This window comes from Centroberyx gerrardi, chromosome 17 (genome assembly GCF_048128805.1).
Source record: "Centroberyx gerrardi isolate f3 chromosome 17, fCenGer3.hap1.cur.20231027, whole genome shotgun sequence".
Lineage (NCBI taxonomy): Eukaryota > Metazoa > Chordata > Actinopteri > Beryciformes > Berycidae > Centroberyx > Centroberyx gerrardi.
Genome location: NC_136013.1, coordinates 23676902 through 23701555, shown reverse-complemented (window position 1 = coordinate 23701555; position 24654 = coordinate 23676902). Strand labels below are relative to the sequence as shown.

Below are 24654 nucleotides of genomic sequence, written 5' to 3'. Positions count from 1 at the left end.
GTGACATTTTTTATTCTTCTTATCGGTCCTATTCTTTATTAATTCCCTTATCAATTCATCCTGTATACATTTTCAGTGGCACAAGACAGATATTGCTGTGTAGACTTTTTACTCCTGTCTCAGAATTACTTTTCAAAACAACTAAGTCACATTTGGCATAATGGCATACTTGAGAGAACAAAATACGAGAACAAGTGAAAAAAATTTCAGTCAGAGTCATTGGAGGTCAACATCACAGAACAAAAACAAAATATTTGCCACTGACTGTATTTATCACTTTATTGGGTCTTTCAAGTGCTCTCTACCCGTAATTACAATATTTCCGACAGCAATTGAAGGCAGCATCTGCTTGCTACTGTAGTGACTGTTGGAGCGGTGTGACAAATCTAGGAGAGGTTTTGGACCCACAGTGCAATCATTTGCTTACTTTGTTTTATTACTTAAATAAATAAATGTTAATCCATAAAAGTTACCTACCGCAGCTTTAATGTAATAGACCATTAATTATCAGGTATTTCACCTTTTCCAGTCTGGTTATTATATATTACATAATTTGCACACAGACAATTCTCCAGTGCACCTCCATGATGGTGCCAGCCACAGTTACTAGGAAATTTTGGTTTAGGTTACAACGTGCATGTAAACGTACTGTGTATGAGTCCAGAGGTGTGGGAATAACTAGTGTATCCCATCTCTGCACCCCTTCAGGTAGGCAGCCACATACTTCACAGCACCAAGGTAATGAGAGAAACAGATGGGTTCATTCATTTTTTTAGTTTAGGAGAGAGCTTGTAGGTTAAACAGATTCTCAGTGCAAGGCATGTTATTGGACACCCTGAACAATGTCTGATTCAAGTCAAACATCTATACAGCTATTGTCTTTACTGCCAACTGAAGCCATTTCTGTCCCAGGGCCAGTAAGTGAGTGACGGCTAAACTTGATATTATGACATATTTCTTATCAATGTGTGCAACCGTGTGTGTGTGTGTACTTGCACTATAGGGAGGAGATAAAAGAAAGAAAGAAAGAAAGAAAGAAAGTTGCTGTAGACAAGAGCAGAACCTCCATTACAGCAGTTTGTTTGTGCCATGTGGGCTGAATATTTCCTTTTATGCCAGCCAGGCCAGATAACCCAGAGGTCATTTCTCCACACTAAGTCTATTAATGTCTGATCTCCTCACAGAGGAGTTGATATTAAACCTGGCCAGACATTCATGCCAGCTTGTCAGTGACTTTTATTGAGGAAAAAAGTCATAAATGGCACCAACACTGAAGGAAAAATTGGAACAAGGCACTTTTGGATATGCATAAAATGATTAATATATCACACAGTTTACAACAGTTCACAGCTTCCCCAAAATTGCTACCAAAACAGGATAAATCAGGTAGAGCAGATGGCAGAAATCAAAAGTAAAAACAGTAAGATGTTTCCATGCCAAAGTAACCTGTTTAATATGGGAGTATGCCACACATTTTAACCAGACTTCAATGTCTAGTGTCTATTATGGGTTAGTGTTATGTGTTTGTATTTGGATTGTATGTTTTCAATTGTAACCTGGCAAGGGACTGCAGATGAAAATTAGCTCTAAGCTAAATGTGGTACAATACATCAAATGATAATATTTATGTTTAACATTGTACATGGTCCCATACAAATAAATAAAATAAAATAGATAATGTAGGGCTTTTTGACTGCTTGAGGAGGGGTTTTATTGATTTGGAAGTGGTGCGGGGGGAGAGTTTTCCATACATGTCCAAATCTATCACATAGTCTAAATGGCCATTTAATGGGAATTGGCTCTCTCTTGTCTAGGCCATGAGTGCAGAACACTTTTTGACTTTTAAAGATTCGACCGAGCTTGTATAAACAATAACAGCTCATGAGCTGTCAAGCTGTTGATATAACTGATGTGCTTCTATCATCAATTACTTCATTCTCTTCTAATATCAGAAACAGACTGGAAACTTTTTTAGATATTCATTCATGAACCATTTGGAAATTTGATAATCAGCAAAGGTAATTACATTATGCTAATTTAATAAATTAAAAGGTCACTTTTATTGACAATAGGGCTACATCCGTGTTGAATAGATGTATTGTGTTGACACCAAATGACATTTTGCTGATCTTTGGAATAGCCTAAGTAACTGATGCATCAACACATGTAATTCATTAATTAGTTTACTTTTGCTTATAGATACATTTTCCCATTTCAAGCTGATTACATTTGAATGACACCAACGTTGTGCCATATGATAATGTCATTGGGTACCTACCTCATAGAAAAGATGACACACAAGATTCATTTCAGAGACAGGCTTTCAGTTCACTTCACTTCACTTCTTTCCCCTGCTGTTTGTCTTTGTTCCCTGGTTGAAGTGGGGGTGGGAGACCAGAGGCATCGTTTACAAAAACACTTATGGATTTCAACTTAAACTTGATTTTAACATAATTTTTCAAACTGTGCATAAACCAATTTTTTTTTTAAATGAGTTCAACTTCTTCATGACTTACTCTCAAGACCACCTGAAAGTTCACACATTCATTTTGTCATCACCCTTGGTAACATGATAACAAATTTGTTTTGTTATCATCTTTGGTAACATTACATAATGAGTTCAGCAGCTAATGGGTCCAGCTTGTCAAGTGGAGTTCACACAGGTTTTTAAGCAGCTGAACAAAATAACAGCAAAGAGGGAGACTGAGATCTTGTTTTGTTGCAATGAAGTTGATATCAGGGTGATAGCTTTTGAATATAGTATAGTTTGCTAGTTAGTATTAGTGTCAATTAAGGTTTAAGATTTACTGTAATTTGATGTGCAGCGCTGGACTGACAACCTTCTCCTAAATAGTTCACTTGTTGATCATACATTTCTAAAGTAGAAATGAACCTGTTTTGAATGGGATTGGTCGAAACCTGGTTCCTTACACAGCATACTATAGAGAGTCATTTGGGCAGATATACAAGAGGTTAGAGGCAATGCCTTCAGTAGTTAAAAGTAATTTGTGTCTGGGAAAAGGTCAAGATTCTATGTATTGATCACTGCAAATTAAAACAACTGCCAGTCACCCATAGGGTCAGACTCCAAGGAAAAGAGTTTGTGTGGCTTGTTCTGCACCTCCTCTTTCCTCAGTGCTCATTGTGCCAAGCTCTCCCTCCGTCGCACATGATAATGAACAAATTAAGCGCACCCTGGGACAAATAACGTGACCTCAATGGTAAAAAATAGAGCTCTTACCCCCGTCCCAACCGAGTCTACCCCCCACCACAAATCTGCCTCACATTATAACAGCCAGACAAATGCAGAGGAACAAGTGGGCAATTCATGCTTGGAGAGGGACATTGGCAGCTGCTTTCATCATTTCATTCCCATGGCTGAGACAGAGGGAGGATTGTAACAATTGAGTCGCTTCCTCAGCCAGAAGTGGGCCACCAGAGGGTCATGGACTGCCCTGCTTAGAGTTTTACACCGATATTTTAGACTGGACTGAATGATCAGGTGATGATCCAGCCAACACCCATCTCTCCTCACCCACCCATCATCATCCTGTCCTCTCTTCTCTGACAAAGAGGTGATGAGTGAAGGAGGAGAGCAATGAGTATGGGTGACCATGACACTTGGCTACTTTTTAAGTGGTTGACACTGTGGTTGTATTGACAAACCATGAGGTTTTGAAAATGGGCTCTCTTGGGCCAACACTGTTGAACTCGTATGAGATAGAGAGAGAGAGAGAGGGAGGGAGGGAGAGAGAGAGAGAGAGAGAGAGAGGAGAGAGAGAGACTTTTGATATTCTTTAATGAAACATCTACTTAAAAGACAGTTAAAACCTCACATGCCAGCACAGCCCCTCACACCCACACACACACACACACACACACACACACACACAAAACAGCAACAACCATAGTAATAACAGCAACTGCACACCAACCTCAAGACATGACACACTCCAAGCAATTCTATAGGCACAATAGAAAAAGCATTCAGATAGTCAGTCCTTCCTCCCCCACTCACATATGGCCCCTCCCAGCCCCCAGACACTCCTGAAAGACTTACAGTAACATAATTCCCCAAAGAACAGTAAGCATACTCCACTCTGAGGCGAGCAGACACCACACCCCTCAACATGGGCAATAGGAAATTAAGCAAGATACTTGCACGTCCTTTATGGACAGTAAAATAAGTGCAAGTAAGAAGTGGAGAACACAGGCCCCAAAACAAACATTTCAATGTTAGAGAGAGAAAAGAGAGAGAGAGAGAGAGAGAGAGAGAGAGAGAGAGAGAGAGAGAGAGAGAGAGAGAGAACCTCACTAACAAAAACACCTCAAAGCAATTATTTATCAAAGTTACACTTCAAAGCTGTCATTCAACCAATGTACCAAATGCCAAAGGCATCTTTCATTTAGAGGGAGAGATATTAAATGGAGAGAACACTGGAGAAAGAGGCCACTGGGCAATGGCAAACAAATGAAAAGGGTGTCATGTTTTACAGCTCACCTCTGACCTGTTATATACAGTATTTGCTTCTGACCCACTTCATATCTTATTCTAAAACAGCTCTTCTAGAAAAGCTCCCTCTCCCATCCTCTCCCTGGCCTCAGGGCAGCTGATGTTTCTAAGGAGTGGACATGTTCTTAGACCAAAACAACACTGTCATTCCATTGGCTCCTGATACTCTTTCATATAGAAATACACAGAGGTGTGCCCAAGTCAACTTTGCAACAAGTCTCAAGTCCTGAGGCACAAATCTCAAGTCAAGTCCCAAGTCTAAATGTCAAGTCCAAGTCAAGTCCATATCATTAATTTAAAGTAGTAGTCAAGACGCCCGTGCACAGCCACTTACAATCAAGTGCTGGTTGGTCGCAGGAATACAAGACAGTCCATATAAAGGAATTATCCAACCGCACACTGTTAGACTTTGTTGACAATATATTCACATCTTTATTTTTCTTTTTTGCAAAAATAGGCTTAAGGAGCGACACCGGGACAGGAACCTGGGCCTTTGGGTGTTTGGGGACACAGAAGCGGGGGTTCGGTCTGGAGACCACCTAGGTGAAGGTCTGTCCGGGAGAGGACTGCGCCTCCCGGGGGAGTCAGTGCTGCAACGCCTCATCTTCCTTCTTCTTCGCCTTGTACCACTTCTGCATAGAGGCTAGTGTGGAGCCGAAGATCCCTTTGGAGACCACAGGGACATCAAGGATGTCCTCCTTGTCAGATAGGTTGGTCAGGTTGATCTATCAGGCTGGCTCCTGCAACACCATCATCGCCAATGACTTCCCTGTCGACAGCACAGCGCACTGCTGAACCCTGAGACTTACACTCACCGGCCACTTCATTAGGTACATCTGTTCAACTGCTTGTCAACACAAATATCTAATCAGCCAATCACGTGGCAGCAACTCAATGCATTTAGGCATGTAGACATGGTCAAGACGATCTGCTGAAGTTCAAACCAAGCATCAGAATGGGGAAGAAAGGTGATTTAAGTGACTTTGAACGTGGCATGGTTGTTGGTGCCAGACGGGCTGGTTTGAGTAATTCAGAAACTGCTGATCTACTGGGACTTTCACACACAACCATCTCTAGGGTTTACAGCAGGGGTCTCAAACTCAATTTACCTGGGGGCCGCTGGAGGCAGAGTCTGGGTGAGGCTGGGCCGCATCAGGTATTCCACAAGAAAAGCTTTGTTAAAAAAAATCCAATCTTCTCAAATGTCTTTATTTTTATTTTTTAACACAAAATAAGATTTAAACGTCTTTATTAACAGTTCTTTAACCTCAATGGGTTCTTCTGAATATGAATTGTCCTGAACATGAATGGAACATTGAAGAACATGAACTGTTCTTCTGAACATGGCTTTTCGGCTTTTTGAACGTCATTTCCGCTTCTTTTTCCTGTGACAGCAGCACGGTGGTCGGCGGATAATAGCCCGGTAGCAGTCTCCTTTGTTTTTGCGCTCGATGTTCATGTCTTTCATGATGACATGAACACCATGGCATTTGTAGATGGTAGAAAGTACCGGGATAGCGAGCGCAAAAAGGCGACTGCTCCCGGAGTGTTATCCGCCGTGCTGTTGTTACAGGAAAAAGAAGCGGAAATGACACCGTGCTGTTGTTGTTGTTGTAAACGTAGTCATAGAAACAAAAAAAACAAATGACATCATATAGAAATATATGTAGTGTTCATCGTGTGAGGCAATGCAAATAGCGCGATGCAAATAAAAAATAATGACCCACAAATAACGGTGCGACCCTATAATTGGTCTGGGTTACCGGGGACTGTTATCGCCGACGGACAGGTGTCGCTATGTGACTGCAGACTACATTAGGCTACATTGAGTTCCTTACTTTTCTTTTATCCCGCCGCGTACGCATCACTTTGATTTATTTTGTCAGAGAGAGACATACGTATAATGTCCCGCTGGGCAGCAACTTAAAAAACTTTTTTTTGGAAGTGTTGTGAACGCAGCGCGCTGGGACGAATGTCCGCGTGTGCCCAATAGAAACGAGGCAGCCAGCCAAGCACGGAAGAAAACTCTCCATGGCAACGCTGCTGTAACTTTCACTCATTGAGAAATGTTTCTCTGCTTGCATCAAGCCCGGTCGATGTCCCACCCCCGAGAGCCATATACCCCACCGTGATTGGTAGGTTCGTTCAGCTCCGCACACAATACTGTAAAGTGCCATCCATATAAAACTTGCGGGCCGCACTAACATTAAACTTTCATATTAAGGTGGGGGCCACAAAATATCGTCTCGCGGGCCGCAATTGGCCCGCGGGCCGCGAGTTTGAGACCCATGGTTTACAGAGAATGGTCCAAAAAAGAGAAAATATCCAGTGAGCGGCAGTTCTCTGGGCGAAAATGCCTTGTTGATGGCAGAGGTCAGAGGAGAACGGCCAGACTGGTTCGAGTTGATAGAAAGGCAACAGTAACTCAGGTAACCTCTTTACAACTGTGGTGAGCAGAAAAGCATCTCAGAATGCAACACGTCGAACCTTGAGGCAGATGTCACTTTGGTAGCCGGTTGACAATGAGCTGAAAGCTGATACCTACCCAGTATTAGTAAGGTGTACCTAATGAAGTGGCCGGTGAGTGTATGTCTCAGGGTCATCGTCATCTTCATCGGATATGAGAAACTGCTCTCCCCACGGACCCTTCCTCCTCAAAATCCAGCAGGAGGGGCGGTTCAGCCAGTGGGTCAGAGACATCCAGCGCCGAACCCCAGCATTGGCTAGCTGAGTTCGGGGTATCCTCATCGCTCATACCGGGTTGGTGTTCCTTGGAGGCTAGCTTGGTGAGCTAGCCGACGTTGGAGGCTTTTCATTGTAAACCGGGTGCAATGTCTGCACGAGCCGGGAGAATCAATAGCTGCCTGGGTTCAGCCTGCTCGATATTTTATTCCCGCACTTGCAGAGACGAGCACCCATGTTTTGCAGCCGTCGCCATCTAGGTGGAGTGCTAAATGGTGGCTAATAACTGGAGTGATAAGAACCAAAGCTAACCCAGATGGAGCAAGATGGTGAGGTAGCCTGTCAAGCGAGCCGCTGGAGCTAGCCGTGTGGTAAGCCTGGAGGAGCTAACCATGGCGAACAACCCTGCTATTTGGAGACAGACTAGAGCGAACGCAATCTCTCTTAACGTCTTACCTATGGAGAAGGCAAGACGAAACTTGAAGAAGCTGCAGAAAAACTAGCGCTCGGCGAGGGAGTTTTGCGCTCTGTCTGTGAACAGTTAAGCTAGTTAGCCATAGCAGCAGGCGAGAGACAAGATTTTGAAGCGAGAAGAGGTGATTGAATGACGAGTGACGCAACGTCAGCCCTATATAGGAGGAGGGTCCTGAAGCATGCGTCACGACTGCCAGCCACTCAGGAATAAATGCTTCTGAAGATACGCGTGGGGGGCGTATCCCACTGTAAGACATTGAAACGAATGCTATGAAAGAGAACATTAGGTTACATGGAATAATTACTACATAAGATGTTCTTTTACACACTAACCAAATGTTGTTTTGTGGTAGAAGGTATTTCCACTCACATCTTTGTTATCCCACCAGGGGAATGTACTATACTATGATGGCGCCGCGGATGGCTGCCTCGGTGTGTTGGTGCGCATTGTTTTGTCTTGTTTTGTTCATAAATTCAGTGTTTGGCTACAGTACCAGGAGCTCTTTCACCAGAAAAGAGCTCATGAACATCAGGGATTCAACCTCTGAGGATTTATTTCCCACTTTCATCGCCCCATCTGTGGAATTACTGGACATTCTGGTCAAAGGTGCACTCACCTTTGTGAACACAGTGAAACGCCGGAGGAGAGGAAAACGCGCCGGTGCGCTTATGCGTCTCCGCCGACGCGGACTTCGCACCCCGTTACCGGGAATATTTCTCTCTAACGTGCGTTCACTGGGAAACAAACTGGACGAACTTCAGCTACTGTTGGGGAAGAACAGAGACTTTTCTTCATCTTCCGTTCTGTGCTTCACGGAGACGTGGCTGTGTGGATCGATACCGGACTCTGCGCTACAGCTGGCAGGATTCCAACTCTTCAGAGCGGATCGCCACAAGGAACTTTCCGGCAAGACGAAAGGTGGAGGTATCTGTTTTTATACAAACAGCGGATGGTGTAAGGATGTTCTCCTGATCTGGAATCATTTTTCATCAACTGTAAACCCTTCTACTCCCCTCGTGAGTTCGTTTCATTCATTTTGGTCGGTGTTTACATTCCACCGCAGGCCAACGTGCAGGAGGCACAGCGCACGCTCGCCGACCAGATACTGTGGATGGAGCGGACAAACCCGGATTCCTTAGTTATTGTCATCGGTGACTTTAACAAAGGAAATCTCACCCATGATCTCCCCAAATACAGACAGTTTATAAAATGCCCGACCAGAGAGGAGAACATTCTGGATCACTGTTACACCACAGTAAGCAGTGCCTATCACGCCGTCCCCCGCGCTGCATTGGGACACTCTGACCACGTCATGATCCACCTGATTCCTGCATACAGGCAGAAATTAAAACTCTGCAAACCTGTGGTGAGGACATCAAAAAAGTGGACCAGTGAAGCTGTGGAGGATCTTCAGGCGTGCTTGGACTGCACTGACTGGGAGGTTTTCAGGACTGCTACCAACAGTCTGGACGAGTACACAGAGGCTGTGACGTCATACATCAGCTTCTGTGAGGACAGCTGTGTATCATCACGTACCACGGTGAGGTACAACAACGACAAACCCTGGTTCACAGCCAAACTCAGACAGCTAAGGTCGGAGAAGGAAGAAGCGTTCAGGAGTGGGGACAGAGACATGTTCAAAGAGTCAAAGTACAGGTTTAGCAAGGCGGTGAGAGAAGCTAAACGACTGTACTCTGAGAAACTCCAACACCAGTTCTCAGCCAACGACTCTGCTTCTGTCTGGAAAGGGCTCAGACAGATCACCAACTACAAACCTAGAGCCCCCCACTCTGCTAACGACTTGCGCCTGGCCAACGACCTGAATGAGTTTTACTGCCGCTTTGAAAGACAATGGGACAGTCCTGACACCTCTCCACAGCTGCCCACCTCAGAGCCCCCCTCCCCCCCTACCACAGTGACGACTCTCTCCATCCTGGAGAGGGACGTTAACAGGCTTTTCAAGAGACAGAATCCCCGCAAAGCAGCCGGGCCAGACTCTGTCTCTCCATCCACCCTGAAGCATTGTGCTGATCAGCTGTCTCTGGTGTTCACAGACATTTTCAACACCTCACTGGAGACATGCCACGTACCAGCCTGCTTCAAGACCTCCACCATCATCCCCGTCCCCAAAAAGCCAAGGACCACAGGACTTAATGACTACAGACCCGTCGCCCTGACATCTGTGGTGATGAAGTCATTTGAGCGGCTTGTGCTGTCACACCTCAAAAACATCACTGACCCACTCCTGGACCCCCTGCAGTTCGCTTACAGAGCCAACAGGTCTGTAGACGATGCAGTAAACATGGCCCTCCACTTCATCCTCCAGCACCTGGACTCCTCAGGAACCTACGCCAGGATCCTGTTTGTGGACTTCAGCTCTGCCTTTAACACGATCATCCCGGCTCTGCTACAGGACAAGCTCTCCCAGCTGAGTGAGCCTGACTCCACCTGCAGGTGGATCACAGACTTCCTGTCGGACAGGAAGCAGCACGTGAAGCTGGGAAAACACGTCTCTGACTCCCGGACCATCAGCACCGGTTCCCCTCAAGGCTGCGTTCTTTCCCCTCTACTCTTCTCCCTGTACACCAACAGCTGCACCTCCAGTCACCAGTCTGTCAAGCTCTTGAAGTTCGCGAACGACACCACCCTCATTGGGCTCATCTCTGGTGGGGATGAGTCAGCCTACAGGCGGGAGATCGACTGCCTGGTGTCCTGGTGCAGACTGAACAACTTAGAGCTCAACGCTGTAAAGACAGTGGAGATGGTTGTGGACTTCAGGAAGAACCCGGCCCCACTCACCCCCATCACCCTGAGAGACTCCCCAGTCGACACTGTGGAGTCCGTCCGCTTCCTGGGCACCATCATCAACCAGGACCTCAAGTGGGAGCTGAACATCAGCTCCCTCACCAAGAAAGCCCAACAGAGGATGTACTTCCTGCGGCAGCTGAGGAAGTTCAACCTGCCAAAGACGATGATGGCGCACTTCTACACCTCCATCGTCGAGTCCATCCTCACCTCCTCCATCACCATCTGGTACGCTGCTGCTACTGCCAAGGACAAGGGCAGACTGCAGCGTATCATTCGCTCCGCTGAGAAGGTGATTGGCTGCAATCTGCCATCTCTCCAGGACCTGTACGCCTCCAGGACCCTGAGGCGAGCAGGAAAGATTGTGGACGACCCCTCCCACCCTGGACACAAACTCTTTGAAAAACTCCCCTCTGGCAGGAGGCTGCGGTCCATCAGGACCAAAACCTCACGCCATAAGAACAGCTTCTTCCCGTCTGCAGCTGGCCTCATCAACAAGGCCCGGGACCCCCACTGACACGGACACTTGCCCCCTCCCCCCATAGGCACTACACGCTACAGAAACGTACAGTCTCCACATCTGACTCAGTGCGTTCATTTATACATTCTGTACAGTAAACATTCCTCTGGCCAATATTTTGCACATCCCTGCACTAACTGTACAGCTTTCCCATTTTCCATGTCACTTCAATGGCAGATATATTGCACATTTTACTATTTATTATATTTTTCTTCACATTCTGTATTGTAAATATCTCTTTTTTTTTTATATATATATATATTTATATTCTTGACTTGACTTACAGTACTTGTTGTGCTTTTTTACTTCTACTTCCTATTTTTTTCCATGTTTATTGTATGCACCTACATACCAAGGCAAATTCCTTGTATTGTGAACTTTACTTGGCAATAAACCTGATTCTGATTCTGATTCTGATTCTGAAATATTGGTTGCCGGTTGGTCGGAAATAACTGAAATACACAGATGCACATCAAAACTTGACATACAGCTCAGGACACATGGACAATAAAGCACATCAGTAGTAGAATTAGTAAAGGCAGAACAGTGCAAAAAGAACTTATGTTTAAAAGGGGCATTCAAAGTACAATTGCCACTACAATGGGCATATCCAGCAAATCAACAGCAACTGGAAGAAAAGAGACTTGGGATCACTTTGACCTCTGAGCCAGAACTCTGACACAGCATATAAGCAGGAGCTCAAACTCCTTATTTACACTTGCCTGCAGTAAATGCCCACGAGCTGGGTCTGACTCAGTAACCTTAAAAATTTGAAAGGATTGACATAGACCTTGTCAGGCCATTAGACCACAGCGCACGAGGATATTGATTTGTGCTGGTCATCGTCTATTATGCAATGCAATATCCCGAAGCAATGACTCTGCATAACTTATCTGCCAAGAGTCTTGCAGTGGCCCTGTTTCATATTATCTACCAGTCCAAAATCTCCAAAGATATTCTGACCAGCCAAGGCACATCATTTATTACACTCCAGGGACTGTACAGATTATTTCAACCTGATCTCACACAAATACCTGAAATGAACACGACTTGTTGGTGGCAAGTAAAGTGTTAAAATTGCGTGTTCCCAGCACAAAACAGTTATGTGAAGGAGGCACAACTATGAACAAGAAGTAGTCTGTCCTGTCCATGTCCAATTTGAGCTGTTGTCACAGAATCCAATTTGGTGTGGAGGAATGTAATTTTCACATAATTGGTGTCCCCAGCACGTAGATCTGCGTTTCAGAGTTCATGCTCATTTCACAAATTTTTATGAGGTCACGTTTGATTATTTGGTACTTAGTAAATTTGGATTTGCACTCCCAGATTGACAGGCTGGTGGAGCATTTTAATAAAACACTCAAAACAACGTCCCATAAGTTTGTACATGAGGACAGCCAGAATTGGGATGAATGGCTAGATCTAGACCCTAGACAGGGTTCTCTCTAGTGAGCTGTTGTATGGCCAAAAACCTAGGCTTGTATTGGACCTGGTAAAAGAAAGCTGGGAGTATGGTCTAAGCACCAGTAAGAATCAAATTCAGTATGTCCCGCACCTGCAAGAAAGGGGAGTAAAGGAACTTGGTTGTCAACTGGATGGCACCAAAACCTAAATTGGGCAGAGGGGGAATGTGTGAAGCAAGGCCTCAATTGAACTACAAGTTGCAATTACAATTTACAATTTCCCATTTGGCAGACGCTTTTATCCAAAGCGACGTACATATGAGATTTTAATACAACACAAGCAAGGATCTAGTCAGGACAGAACGAGAGTAAGTGCCATAAAGCTAAGTTCTGGTCCAACAGGACATAGGTGCTACGAGGCAGTGCTACGAGGCAATGCATAGAGTGCATAGAGTGCATAGAGGCAGATAAAGAGTTTTTTTTTTGTTTTTTTTTTTGGATTACACAGTCCATCTGGTGAGAAGGTGTTCACTAAAGAGTTGGGTCTTTAGCCTTTTCTTAAAGATTGAGAGGGACTCTGCGGATCGAATGGAGTTTGGTAACTCGTTCCACCACCAAGGAACCACAGAAAAGAAGAGTCTGGCTAGAGACTTAGGGCCTTGTTGTGGTGGCAGCACCAGGCACCGTTCCTTGGCAGAGCGTAGTGGGCGGGAGGGAGCATAGACCTGAATGAGGGAGTTCAGGTAGGTAGGAGCCGTTTTGGTTGCTGCTTTGTAGGCGAGCATGAAGGACTTAAACTTGATGCGGGCAGCAACTGGGAGCCAGTGGAGGGATAAGGGATAAGTTGGTCCAGAGGAAAAAAGAGCCAGGAGCCATCCAGCCAGTCAACAAGGCACACCAGGCCTAAATAATCTCTGCCTACATATCTGTGTTCCAGTAGACACTGGGAGAGAACCAGGGAGATGCATGGCTGTACACCGAGCCTAAAAAGACTACTTGTTTTTGCACTGAAAAACCTATCCCAGCAAGGGAAACATTTATTTAGAGTGTGGACTTAACCCCCAAAAGGGGAATAGTGACTCCAGCACCATTGGTACATGTTTGATTTATGTTTGGCACCAAATAAATGTACTTGCAACCATAAGCACCTCTCCAGTCTTTCCTGGATAAAACTGAGTCAAAGGACTAGTGATGTATGAGCTACTGACCAGAAATCATTTAATACCTTGGGGGTTTTACACATACTATTTGGTCAATAATGCTGCAGAGATTCTATAAATGTGTTAAGCACCAGACCACAGATGTATTATAAAACATCTCATAATCACTACAAGGAATTACTCTGAAAGTTTGAGTAGCGCTAAAATTAGTCCCAGCTCAGAGTTGCTCATGAGAAGTAGTTATGAGGCTTCCTGCACACACTTTCAGCAAGGAGTATAATTTCTCCTTTTAGAATATATGACATCACGGTTTTATGACATTCTGAGACACAAATTGAAATTACGATGACATCTTGTAGTTCTTCTTGATTGTTGTTGCTAAGGAACACACTGAAAGAGCTATATCTAGGTAATTTAATGCAGTAATAAAATGTAGAAAATAGCACAACTCATAGGTATATATAATAAACTAAGTGCTTGTAAGCTAAATCATTTGTTACCAAAACTAATAAATAAGTCTCAAAATTACAAACCTATTAATTGACCTATAAGCCTACACAAATCATAGTTTGTCTGCTTTTCTAAATAGGTAACACCAATAGAGGTTGATCCAGCACTATATTTTGCACTCATTATAGAGATTATTAAGGTTGCAGGCCTATCTATTTTTGCTGTAAGAAGTCCCTACACATTGAGTGTGACTATAAGTAGGCTATAATAATTAAGGACCATGCTTTGGCAGCGCGTTCGAGTGGTGGGGAAATGAATTAATGTGTGTACTAGTTTCCTCAGATCACACAACCTCAGATCAGTCCTCTTTCTAACAGGAAAGTCTAAAGCCTGTAGGATAATTTACCCTAACAAGATTCTAAAGAATATAGACTGATTATGAGAAGACTCGCCTAGCTTATAACTGCCTCTATCCTAAGGCCTACCCTTCTGACACATTAGCTTTGGTGGAGTGAGAATGGCTGATTGAATGGGAGGAGGGGCATGGATTGTGGTGGCATGTCATATTGTCGGGGACGTGTCTAAAGGGGTGGCATGGGGTGGCACCGGCCCCCACTGCAATATGATTGGCCCCCCCTGGTGCACCCCCAATGCCATTGGGCCAGAGAGCGCTGTCAATCTGACAATACCCAACACCATTGGATCAGAGTGTGGTCAATCTTGCTCCTTGATTTGCTATGCGGAAGACAGCAGTACCACATTTGTCACTGCTGCTGTCAGAAGACAGCACATGTGATGGTTGCCTTGATAGGCATTCATAATAGTTCTATTATTTTCTTGATTTTGCACCTGTAAGGCCTTGAATCTTCGCTCTTCAGCTTCTTGCTGTGCCTGCAGAAAACTCTCAAAGGTTGCTGACTCCTGCTGGTGGTGGCTGTGCTCAGCTTCCATCATTGCATTAAGTTTTTTCCTTTGCTCAGCCATATACTCTAGCATTCTGCTGTCCAGACCACTCTTGGCTATTCTTTTCCTCAATGGAGCCCCAGGAATGGCCCACGTCTTTCCTGGCTGCTGAGACTGGTCTTTGTTCTGCTTAGCAGAGGGCTGCCCACTGTCTTTGTTGAGGTCTGCAGCTGTGTCGCCTGTTGATAAGACATAACTTAATAGTAATTAATTAATTAATTAATTAGCATGGCCTGTGACAGTGTGAGATTATGAGCAGTAGTTAAGTGGAAGTTGAGGAGGTCGGCATAGGCTACTGTTGAAGAGGTGGGTAACATTACTTCTGAGGGGATGTGGTTTTCTATGACCCAACCATTATATTTCAAAAGTAATTAGACTGATGATTATCATATAAATGCCCACAAAACAGGTGGGTAGGCATTTTCATAGTATTCCATAACATCATCATTACAGACATCTTGACTGCGGGTCTTGAGCCAAGGATCCAGTCAAGGTAGTCATACCACACAAATTTGTCCTTAATATCTGAAGAGCTACCACTTTTGCAAATCATTGTGTACTTTGATGTCGTGTTGACTTTCACACGACACTGTTCAATAGTTCGTTGGAACACCTTCTCCTTCATTTTATCGCAGAATATTTTAAATACCTTTGTGTTCTTATGCACTTTCTCGAGTAATTGAGCAATGTTCTCTTCAGCCCATATATTCAGAAGGCATGTCACTTCGTTGTGAGTCCAGGTTTGTCCCTTGCAGCCATGATAGTTTGCTAAGCTATGCTAGTTTCACTGGTCAGCAAAACAGGATATGAAGCTGTTGTTTTTATCCAATTAAATGCAGCGTAAATAGTGTGCTTCCTGTGATTGTTTTCACCAGAAATGAACTGCTCCAGAGTTCACTTGGAAGCGGCCTGAGACCAGCTCTTTGAGGTGGACCAGAGAGCAGTTGTTTGGTCCACACCAGGGTTTGATTAGGGTGTTCACACCACCCCAAATGGTCTGAACCAACCTAAGACTGATATCCCTGTTTCCTTTACCATGTAACCCTGCCATCAGTTGCATACTATTTGAGGCAGTTCTTTAGTTTTTACTGTTGAGCTTTGGCCTTTTTGATTGATTTCTCTCTACATTTACTTCACCTATGTTAAAAGCACTTTTCCCTTTATATATCAGACCCTTAAGTTTTAGAGACCCGAGGTTTGTTATTAGGGTGTTGTGTCATCTTGAGTCGAATCACAAAGTCCTCACAAAACGAAATACAGTTGCACACATCAGCAAGGTCATCTATACTGTCTGTGGAATCTATGAACACAGACCAATCAGTGCAGCCAAAATGCGCTGCAACTTCAAAAACAATGCAATTTAAAAAAATCCGAAGCAAATACAACAACGGAAACGTGCTGCAAAAGAAGAAACGCATTACAGAATGCCAAAGCAAATACATTAACAGGAAACATGCTGCAGCTTCAACAAGCACAGATCCTGTACAGACCCACGGCGTGTGTGTTCAATTCTCTGCAATGAAGCACTGCGACACGGTTAAATTACCTAATTCCACTAGCGTTACTTAAATACCACAAGATAACGTCACCTACCATTAAAGTTTGTAGGGCAAACTACGAGTTACTGTCTACAAATCCCCGTTATTAACTGTGGAATGTTAAGTTTCATTTTTGTTTTAACACTGGGAGACTCTGTGGATTGAGTTCAATGCTGTCTGTACATCTCCAAATTACAGACATGACGTGATGCGCACATCAGGCGCATTAGAGATCGATTTAGATCCATTTCTATACACGGACAACTTTTGATTTTGAGCCTCTGTATGGGAAACACTGCATCTCACAGTCAAAAACGCCCTCTAGAGGCCATCTGACGAAGCGCATCATCTCACTAAGCGTTGCCTGACTGACTGACTGACTGACTGACTGACTGACTGACCTGAATTTGCCTCGTGATGCCCTTGGCTGCACCTTAGGAAAAATGGGTGCTGTAGAGGTGAAGCTCACATACGTCACTTGAGTTTTGGAAGACAATGTTGAGACCTGTTTGTTTGGCAAAGTTATCCAGTCTATCAGTTTTGTCTTGTAGGTTGGTGGAAAGGACAGCGAGGTTGTCAGCAAAGTCAAGATCTTCCAGATGTGTGAAAATGGTCCACTGTATGCCTCTAGGTTTGTCAGTCTATGGTGAAATGGAAGAGAATGGGAGAGATGACTGTACCGGGAACCACTCTGTGTGTTACGGTCGCATGACCGGAGTGAAAGGTAGGACCCAAATGCTGTCATGGCTCTTGCCATGACTCTAGTTTTCCTTGTGTTTCTCGTTGTTCCCTGCCCCCTGTGTGTCTCCGCCTCCCTGGTTTGTCTTTCTGTGTTTGTCTGTGTCTGTCGTGTGTGGCGTGGGCGTGGCTCCCTCTCCTTCCCAGCTCCTGGGCTCCTGAGTTGCCGACACACCTGAACCTCATCACTCATCACCTCCTGTATATCAACCCCGGCGTACCTACCAGTGGTCGCCAGATTGTTCCACCAACTCCGTGGATTTCCTCCATGAGTCTCTCCACCTGCCCACGCCACATCTACCAGCCACCCAGCTTTTCTGCCTGTCCGCCAGCTCGTTACACTCCAACCCGAGCTCCAGCCAGCCGTCTCGCTCGCCGGCTAACCCACCAGCTCGTCAGCTCGCCGGTCAGCCCAGCTCCGATCATCTTCCCTACTCCGGCTGCCTGCCTTCATCTCACCACTTCTAATTCCAACCTCCAATAAATCGCTTTTCCTTTTACATTTTGTCTGTGTCTGCATTTGGGTCCAAGAAGACAACCATTCCTAACAAATGCAGATCACACGAAGGCAGGTGGGTAGGTGAACAAAAGGGTTTTATTGCCACACAGGCAAAAAGGCAGACAGGCAAAACAGAAAACAGCAGTAAAGCACACAGCTAAACTACAGATGAAAAACTACTAAACAGTAGCGGCACAGGCTGTACAGGCTATAGCGAAACAACAACTGAGCACAGAGACAGGGGAGAGCACAGACTAAATACATGAGGGTAAATTACTAACACGAGACAGCTGGAGAAACCAGACAATTGACACAGGAGATTGACAGGGACAAAACGCACGTGGGGAAACAAACCAAAACATGTCACGGAGTAGCTGGAGCAGGCGTGACACTGTGAGGTTGTTACCCACAAGGGCGTAGAATTGGGTAGGGACGGTAGGGACGTGTCCCTACCAATATCAAGCGACTCTGAAATGTCCCTAGCAATTATTTTGATTGACAATAAACGTTGTTTTGTCCGTCAGAGTCTAGTCAATGTTAACAGATCGCGTTCTCTACTACGAGTCCCGCTGCATTGGTGTAGTGCATTGGAGTCCTGTGTCGGCAAAGCAATGGACGCTGTAACGAAACTTTAGTATAATAACAGCTGTTTTAGAATGTCATTGCGTCACCTGGACCATTTTTGCAGCCCAGATAAAAATTGGTGTGACACCGCCTCCCTAACCCCCCAAAAAAATCGCTGATTGGCTTTGCCATTTCTTGCTAACGTATGAAATGCTGTGGGCTGTGTACAAGAAGAGCCAAAGCTCCGCCTACCGGCGAGCATGCAAGTGAAGACTCCATCCTATTTTATATTAGTAACAGTTGTGTTTAGCCATTAAAGTTAGTTTATTTAAGTACCGCGTCGCGTGCGTCTGTGACGAGTGACGACCGTAAGTAGCCTACATGTCACAAGTGAGATTGAACAATGCTGCTGTGTGCCATGTCCATCAGGACACACTGGACAACACTGATGTAAAACAAATATGCCAACAGTTCATCTCTGTTAATGACAGGCGTAGGCATGTGTTTGGTTCCTTCAAATAGGAGCAAGACAGTGGACACTCAGCTGTTTGTATGTAAGGTTTGGATATAGTTTACAATATCTTATTATTATTATTATTATTTTTTTTTTTTAAATGTAAATACATGTTTACAGATCATTGGTTTGAATAGGAAACAGCACAGTACCTGCCTTAAAACAAAATGTGCTCTTCAAAGTCCCATTCAGCTGGCAAATTTGAGTAAAGGATTCATTAATGTGCTACACCCCTGTGTCTGTGTGTCTGTTAATGAGTGTGTTGGCTACCATAACTATCTATAAATTAAGGCTCTAGATGACATGAAATGGCGGTCAGAAGTCTATCATAAATGCAAAATGCCTCAGCTTCCAGTGGGGGTTACATCCCCTCCGGACCTCCCCCATGTGTGTCCCTACCAATGTCAAAATCAAACCTACTCCCTTGGTTACCCATAATCATACTGCACTCAATAAGTTCATAGAATGTATTGGAGTGGAGTATCTTCCAGTAACTGTTAGCTAGGTGATATGTGTTTCAATGGTATGTTGGTTAGCTAGTATGCTAATCATTCACCCTTCCTCTTAGGCCTTATCGTGTAGACGTTACCATCAAAGTTCCAATAAAGTCTTTTGTTTTCCCAAAACGCACCTTTCGGGAGCTGTGAGCTAAAGTTAAGGCTAGCTCTCTGATGACACCGCTGCACGCACAGTTTACGTGGCCCTAAAAATAAAGGTCTTTTAGTAATATACCAAAACCCCTGAGAGGGAAGGACAGAATGAACACAATACATTGCAGGTTAAGAAACAAGTAAAATATAAACTTTACTGTCATTCAGAACTCGCTTCATACTCCATCAAGTATTGTCCCTTTGGGGCTACACGTTGGCCACTGTATACTTAGCTTAACAGGTTCCTCTTTTGTGTAAGATCATCTTCTATCACTCGGACAAAGGATTTTTGATTTCAGTGATTTTCAGTTGCACAAAGGAAATTGGATTACAGGGGCTTTTATCAATAAGTTACTGTATTTTGCAGATTTGATTCAAATGAAATTATGATCACTGTAGGAAATGGCCAGACCAGATTTTAGGCAGTGTTTCCAAATCAGATTGAGCTGGATTTCTCATTTGTTTGGTTTAAAGAGGCCTGTATAAGCATTATCTCTTGTGTGCCTAGAACATTCTGTGCAGGGTGTTTTTCCAGCACCAATACACACATGCTTGCAAACACACACACACACACACACACACACACACACACACACACACACACATGCACGGACGCACACACATGCACACACATACTGCAGGATCTCCAGTGCCAATTACAAAATGGGTGTTGTTTATCAGCATGTCTGGTCAGAGTTCTCCATCTCCAAATATGCGATGCTGTGTGAATGCCTGCCTAGCCTGCTGGCCTCTATTTTGAACGGCTTCCCACTCTGAGCCACTGTGCTGACAGCCATGCAGAGCCTGTCTGTCTGTGTGTCTGGGCTGGTTAGGACGACCTCTGCTAATCCATCGTCTGGAGGGGAGGAGCAGGACGGAGACCAGACTTTGCCCCCGACTCATGCCCTCTGTGCCAGCACACTGCTGACCATGTGTGTTGTGTGTGTGTGTTTGTTTTTGTGTTCACAAGTGTGTGTCCTTGTGTGTAAGAAAGAAAGAGAGAAAGTGTGTGTGTGTGTGTGTGTGTGTGTGTGTGTGTGTGTGCGGCTTTTGACACTGTTGATCACAACATTTTACTAAATAGTATTATAGTATAAATTATATTGGCCTATCTAGACCTGTCCTTCAGTGGTTCTCATCCTACTACTATAATTGGCGGCGCGTCTGTCTGTCTGTCTGTCTGTCTGTCTGTCTGTCTGTCTGTCCGGAGTTGCAAGGCACACCATTGCTCCGATCGCCTCCAAAATTTGCCAAAACACTGTTCAGGGGTCTGGCATAAGTTTGGTCGCACCAAAAAATAAAAAAAATGTTGCAGATTTCTAACCTAGGCACTGACTATACTGTACCGTAGTTCTATTTCGTGGAGGTCCGCCCCCTCATAGGAGAGCTCTGCTCCCATTGGTTTACATGACTGAAGATCAAATGTATGAATGTCAGCACGAGCCAGGACAAAGAACAAAGTCCTAAAATGCCCCAAAAGTAGTGACCATCACTCTCGGACCGCGAGGCCAAGCGCAAGAAATTGGCTCGAGCTAGCGAAACTCCAGACGAGTCAGGTAAGAATTCTGAACCCCAACCGGGACAAAATTTAAATGTAAGAACATAATGTTTTCACCTTGCTAACGTAGCCTAACATTTACGCACAAGTTAGCTAGCAACGTTGTGTGTGAGTGGATGGAGGGAGGGAGAGGGAGCTCTAGAATTGCCACAGTTATCCAAGTAACGTTAGAGCGATCAAAGGAACCATAACTGATTTAATGAGCCATTCGCAGTTTCACTGTACCGGCCGTGTGTACTTAGACTTGCATGGCTTAATCTTTGAGACAAGCATATGCTACTGGCAGGATCAACCAGGTAGCCTCTTCCCGTTGGCCGCCGAGATGGAGCGCTCCGACACCTGCACAAACTGCGCATCTGGGCCCCGCCGTGGACCCGGGCCAATGGCTACCGGGGGCGGCGGAGCGAGGCTTAGTGATAGGGGGGTCCGACGTCACTTGGGTTTTCCCTGAAGAAACGGCTGTGGTGAGCCCAGGGGCGGGCTCGGTAGAGGGTAAGAGAAACAACATGTTTGCCGGGAAAGCCCACCGCAGCTATACGTGGGGGAGGCGTCCAGCACCGGGGAGGGTGAGGGACCCTGCGACGGGCTCCGTGGTAGGACTACTGGGGCAGACGGGGCGTCTCGGTCTCGCTACTGGCAGGTCGGTGACAGAGGAACGTGGAGGACGCCCTCCACGCATGCCCTCCGCGCCATAGAGGCGAACCCACAAGCCGGAGGAACCGTCCGCCTGAACACCAGTGCTAGGCCGGAAGGATCAGGGGGAAGAGGTCAGGGGTGAGTTAGGGGGAAAAGTTAGAAACGCCCGAAGGGCGCTTTGTGCTAGTCATACTTAAAAGGAAGGACTTTCTCAGTGTCTCCTGGCAATTTCACATCTGAAAAAGTCAACATTTTCTGTGGGGTCCCACAAGTGTCAATTCTTGGTCCACTGCTCTTAAATCTATATGCTCCCTCGTGGTACCACAATAAAGAATCACTATTCCTATGCTGACGATACACAGCTGTATATCTCACAGTCCCCAGAAAACTTTAGTCCTGTAAATTAGCTTTTCAGATGCATCAATCACATCAACCACTGGATGTCCAAAAACTTTCTGCAACTTAACAAATAACAGACTGAGATCCTGGTAGTAGTTCCTAAAGCATAAAGGCAGGAGATCCAATCCATGTTGTCTTCATTGCCTCTGAAGCACAATGAACATGTCAGTATTTGTCAGTATATGTATTTTATGTATGTGTGTGTGTGTGTGTGTGTGTGTGTGTGTGTGTGTGTGTGTTGTTGCAAGGGTATTTTATTTATGTGGAGTGTATATATATGTGGAGAGTTTTATATATGTGTATTGTATTTCCTGTTTATTGTCACTATTTTTGTCTTTTAATGTGAAGCACATTGATCTTACCTGTGTATGAAATGTGCTATACAAATAAAATTGACTTGAATTGGCTTGACAGCCAAGCCACCAACAAGGTCACCATAGTCAAACACACAGCAGACTTTATGTGGATGAACTCTCTAACTCCCACTCAGCTCTTTCGTATCATTATATAAGGTTACGCCATTTGCACAGTGTTACTCAGTGTTACATATTTGCCCAGCCTGCAATGTTTTCAGGGGGAGATAATAGAGTCCAGCAGCTGGAAATCATTGGCCAGCTCTGTTTGACTGGACTGTCCACTGTCAGCCTCTGGGTCGATGTATGTGATCATGGCGACACGCAACATTGTGTCACATTTAATGATCCCTCCTCTTCCACCCCCCACCCCCCCCACACACACACACGCACACATACCATCTCTTTCTCTCTCTCCTTCTCTCACATGCTCTGCTTATCTCAGGCATTGGAAATCACCATGAAATCGACAAAGCTATGATGCATAACCTCATTCAACATTGCATAATCTCACTCAGTCAGTTTACAGTACAGCTAGTCAGATGTAACCAGCTAGGAAATGTATATATTGTTATTCGTAGCTGAAGGATTAAAACCTCCATACCGAGAGGCTCAAGATTATCTATGCACTAAAATGCCAATACAACTTCTTAAATTTTACAATTTCTTCATTGGGAAAGAAATGTTGCACTCTCGCTCTGAACAGTGATATCTAATTATGAAGCTCAGATTACACTTTATAAAACTTGAAACACGGCAGATCCTGCTACTGAAAATTTAGATTCAATGTTTTGTCAAGTTCTGCTGTCATTAAGCCAAGAAAAATAATCTGGATGCACCAATTATGAATAACTACAGACTCATATCTGCAAACAACCTGTTAGACATTTTCTAGCACAGTTTCAGACCCCATCATAGTACAGAAACAGCAATCATAAAAGTCATTAAAGGCCTTAGAATAAACACACTCAAATAAAATATCTATTCTTGTACTTTTGGACGTCAGCGCATCATTCGATACAATTGATCACAACATCCTTTTAGACAGACTGGAACACTGGGTTGGCCTGCTCTTAACTGGTTTAGAACGTTTCAGGGCAGAGATTTCTTTGTGTCGATTGAGGATTTTGTCTCCAGGAGAGTTGATGTCATGAGTCGCGCTCTGAAGGGCTCCAACCTTGGGCCACTTTAATTTATACATGCTTCTACTGGGACATGTGATATGGAAACACAACATACTATACCATAGTTATGTCGACGATACACAACTGTATATCTCTCTTTCTTCCTGCTTAAGTCCTGTACAATCACTGATAAAATGTATTGCAGACAGTAATATATGGATGTCCCAAAACTTTTGCAATTAAACTCTAATAAAAACTGATAAAACTGAAATAATCATTATGGGTGCAAAGGCCAAGAGAGAAAAAGTAGCACACTATTTAAACGTTCTGTCTTTATACAGTAAGGACCTATACGAAATCTTGGTGTCATTATAGACTCTTATCTCTTAAGTCAGTGGTTTACCATCTGAAAAATATTTCCAAAATATGAGGCTTCCTAAGGCCGCGGCCACACTGATCCGTCGGAAAACGGACAGAATTATTGACAGATAAATTTCTGTCCGTTGGGCTGTTTTGGAACGTCAACATTCTGGCCATAGCAGAAGAGACCCTCCTCGACTCTGATTTGCTAAACGGACGGTGACAAATCCGTCCGTCCAGAAAAAGTTCAACTGGGTTGAACTTTCTGTCCGTCAAAACGGATGGAAATCTGACGGAGACGGACGCGTCATCAGCGCTGTCCGGACAAGGGACAGCTGTCATTGAAAATGAATTGAAATGAACGGAGACGAACAGACACAACGGATCAGTGTGGCCGCGGCTTAACACAAACAGACTCTGAGAAACTAGTGCATACCTTCATTACCAGCAGTCTAGATTACTGCCATGGTCTTCTCACTCCTCTCTGCTCACTCCCACTGAATTCTAGAATAGTCTTTAAAGTGTTAGTACTTATATGAAACCTACAGTCACACATGGTGGTGGAATATTCTGGTGTGGGATGTTTTGCCTATTTCAGAGATAACTACACATTGACCAAAGAGAAGTACCACTCTGTTCTGCAGAGGCATGCCATCCCTATGAGGTGCCATATAGGACATGTGGAAGAGGATTCATTTTCCAGCAGGATAATGAATCCTAAACTATTTGAAGTCCAAGGAAGAGCAAGGA

At 44.5% G+C, this 24654-nt stretch overlaps 1 protein-coding gene across 1 annotated transcript; it reads right to left on the bottom strand.

The window, feature by feature from the left end:
- Positions 1–14743: 14743 nt before the first annotated feature.
- LOC139915113 (uncharacterized) lies at positions 14744–16022 on the bottom strand. Its single transcript, XM_078289352.1, has 3 exons — positions 15870–16022; positions 15449–15719; positions 14744–15150 (listed from the first exon to the last, which is right to left on the bottom strand). Exons 1-3 carry the CDS (start codon positions 16020–16022, stop codon positions 14744–14746), a joined length of 831 nt encoding a protein of 276 aa, XP_078145478.1.
- Between the last annotated feature and the right edge of the window lie 8632 nt (positions 16023–24654).

What these genes read in the sequence shown, in the direction of transcription:
- LOC139915113 (XM_078289352.1), bottom strand. Translation starts at nt 16,022, where the DNA reads ATGGCAGGGTTACATGGTAAAGGAAACAGGGATATCAGTCTTAGGTTG. An exon ending in TGGTCTCAGGCCGCTTCCAA is followed by an intron (nt 15,720 to 15,869) that starts GTGAACTCTGGA and finishes CATGGCTGCAAG; the next exon opens with GGACAAACCTGGACTCACAA. An exon ending in CTACCTTGACTGGATCCTTG is followed by an intron (nt 15,151 to 15,448) that starts GCTCAAGACCCG and finishes TCTTATCAACAG; the next exon opens with GCGACACAGCTGCAGACCTC.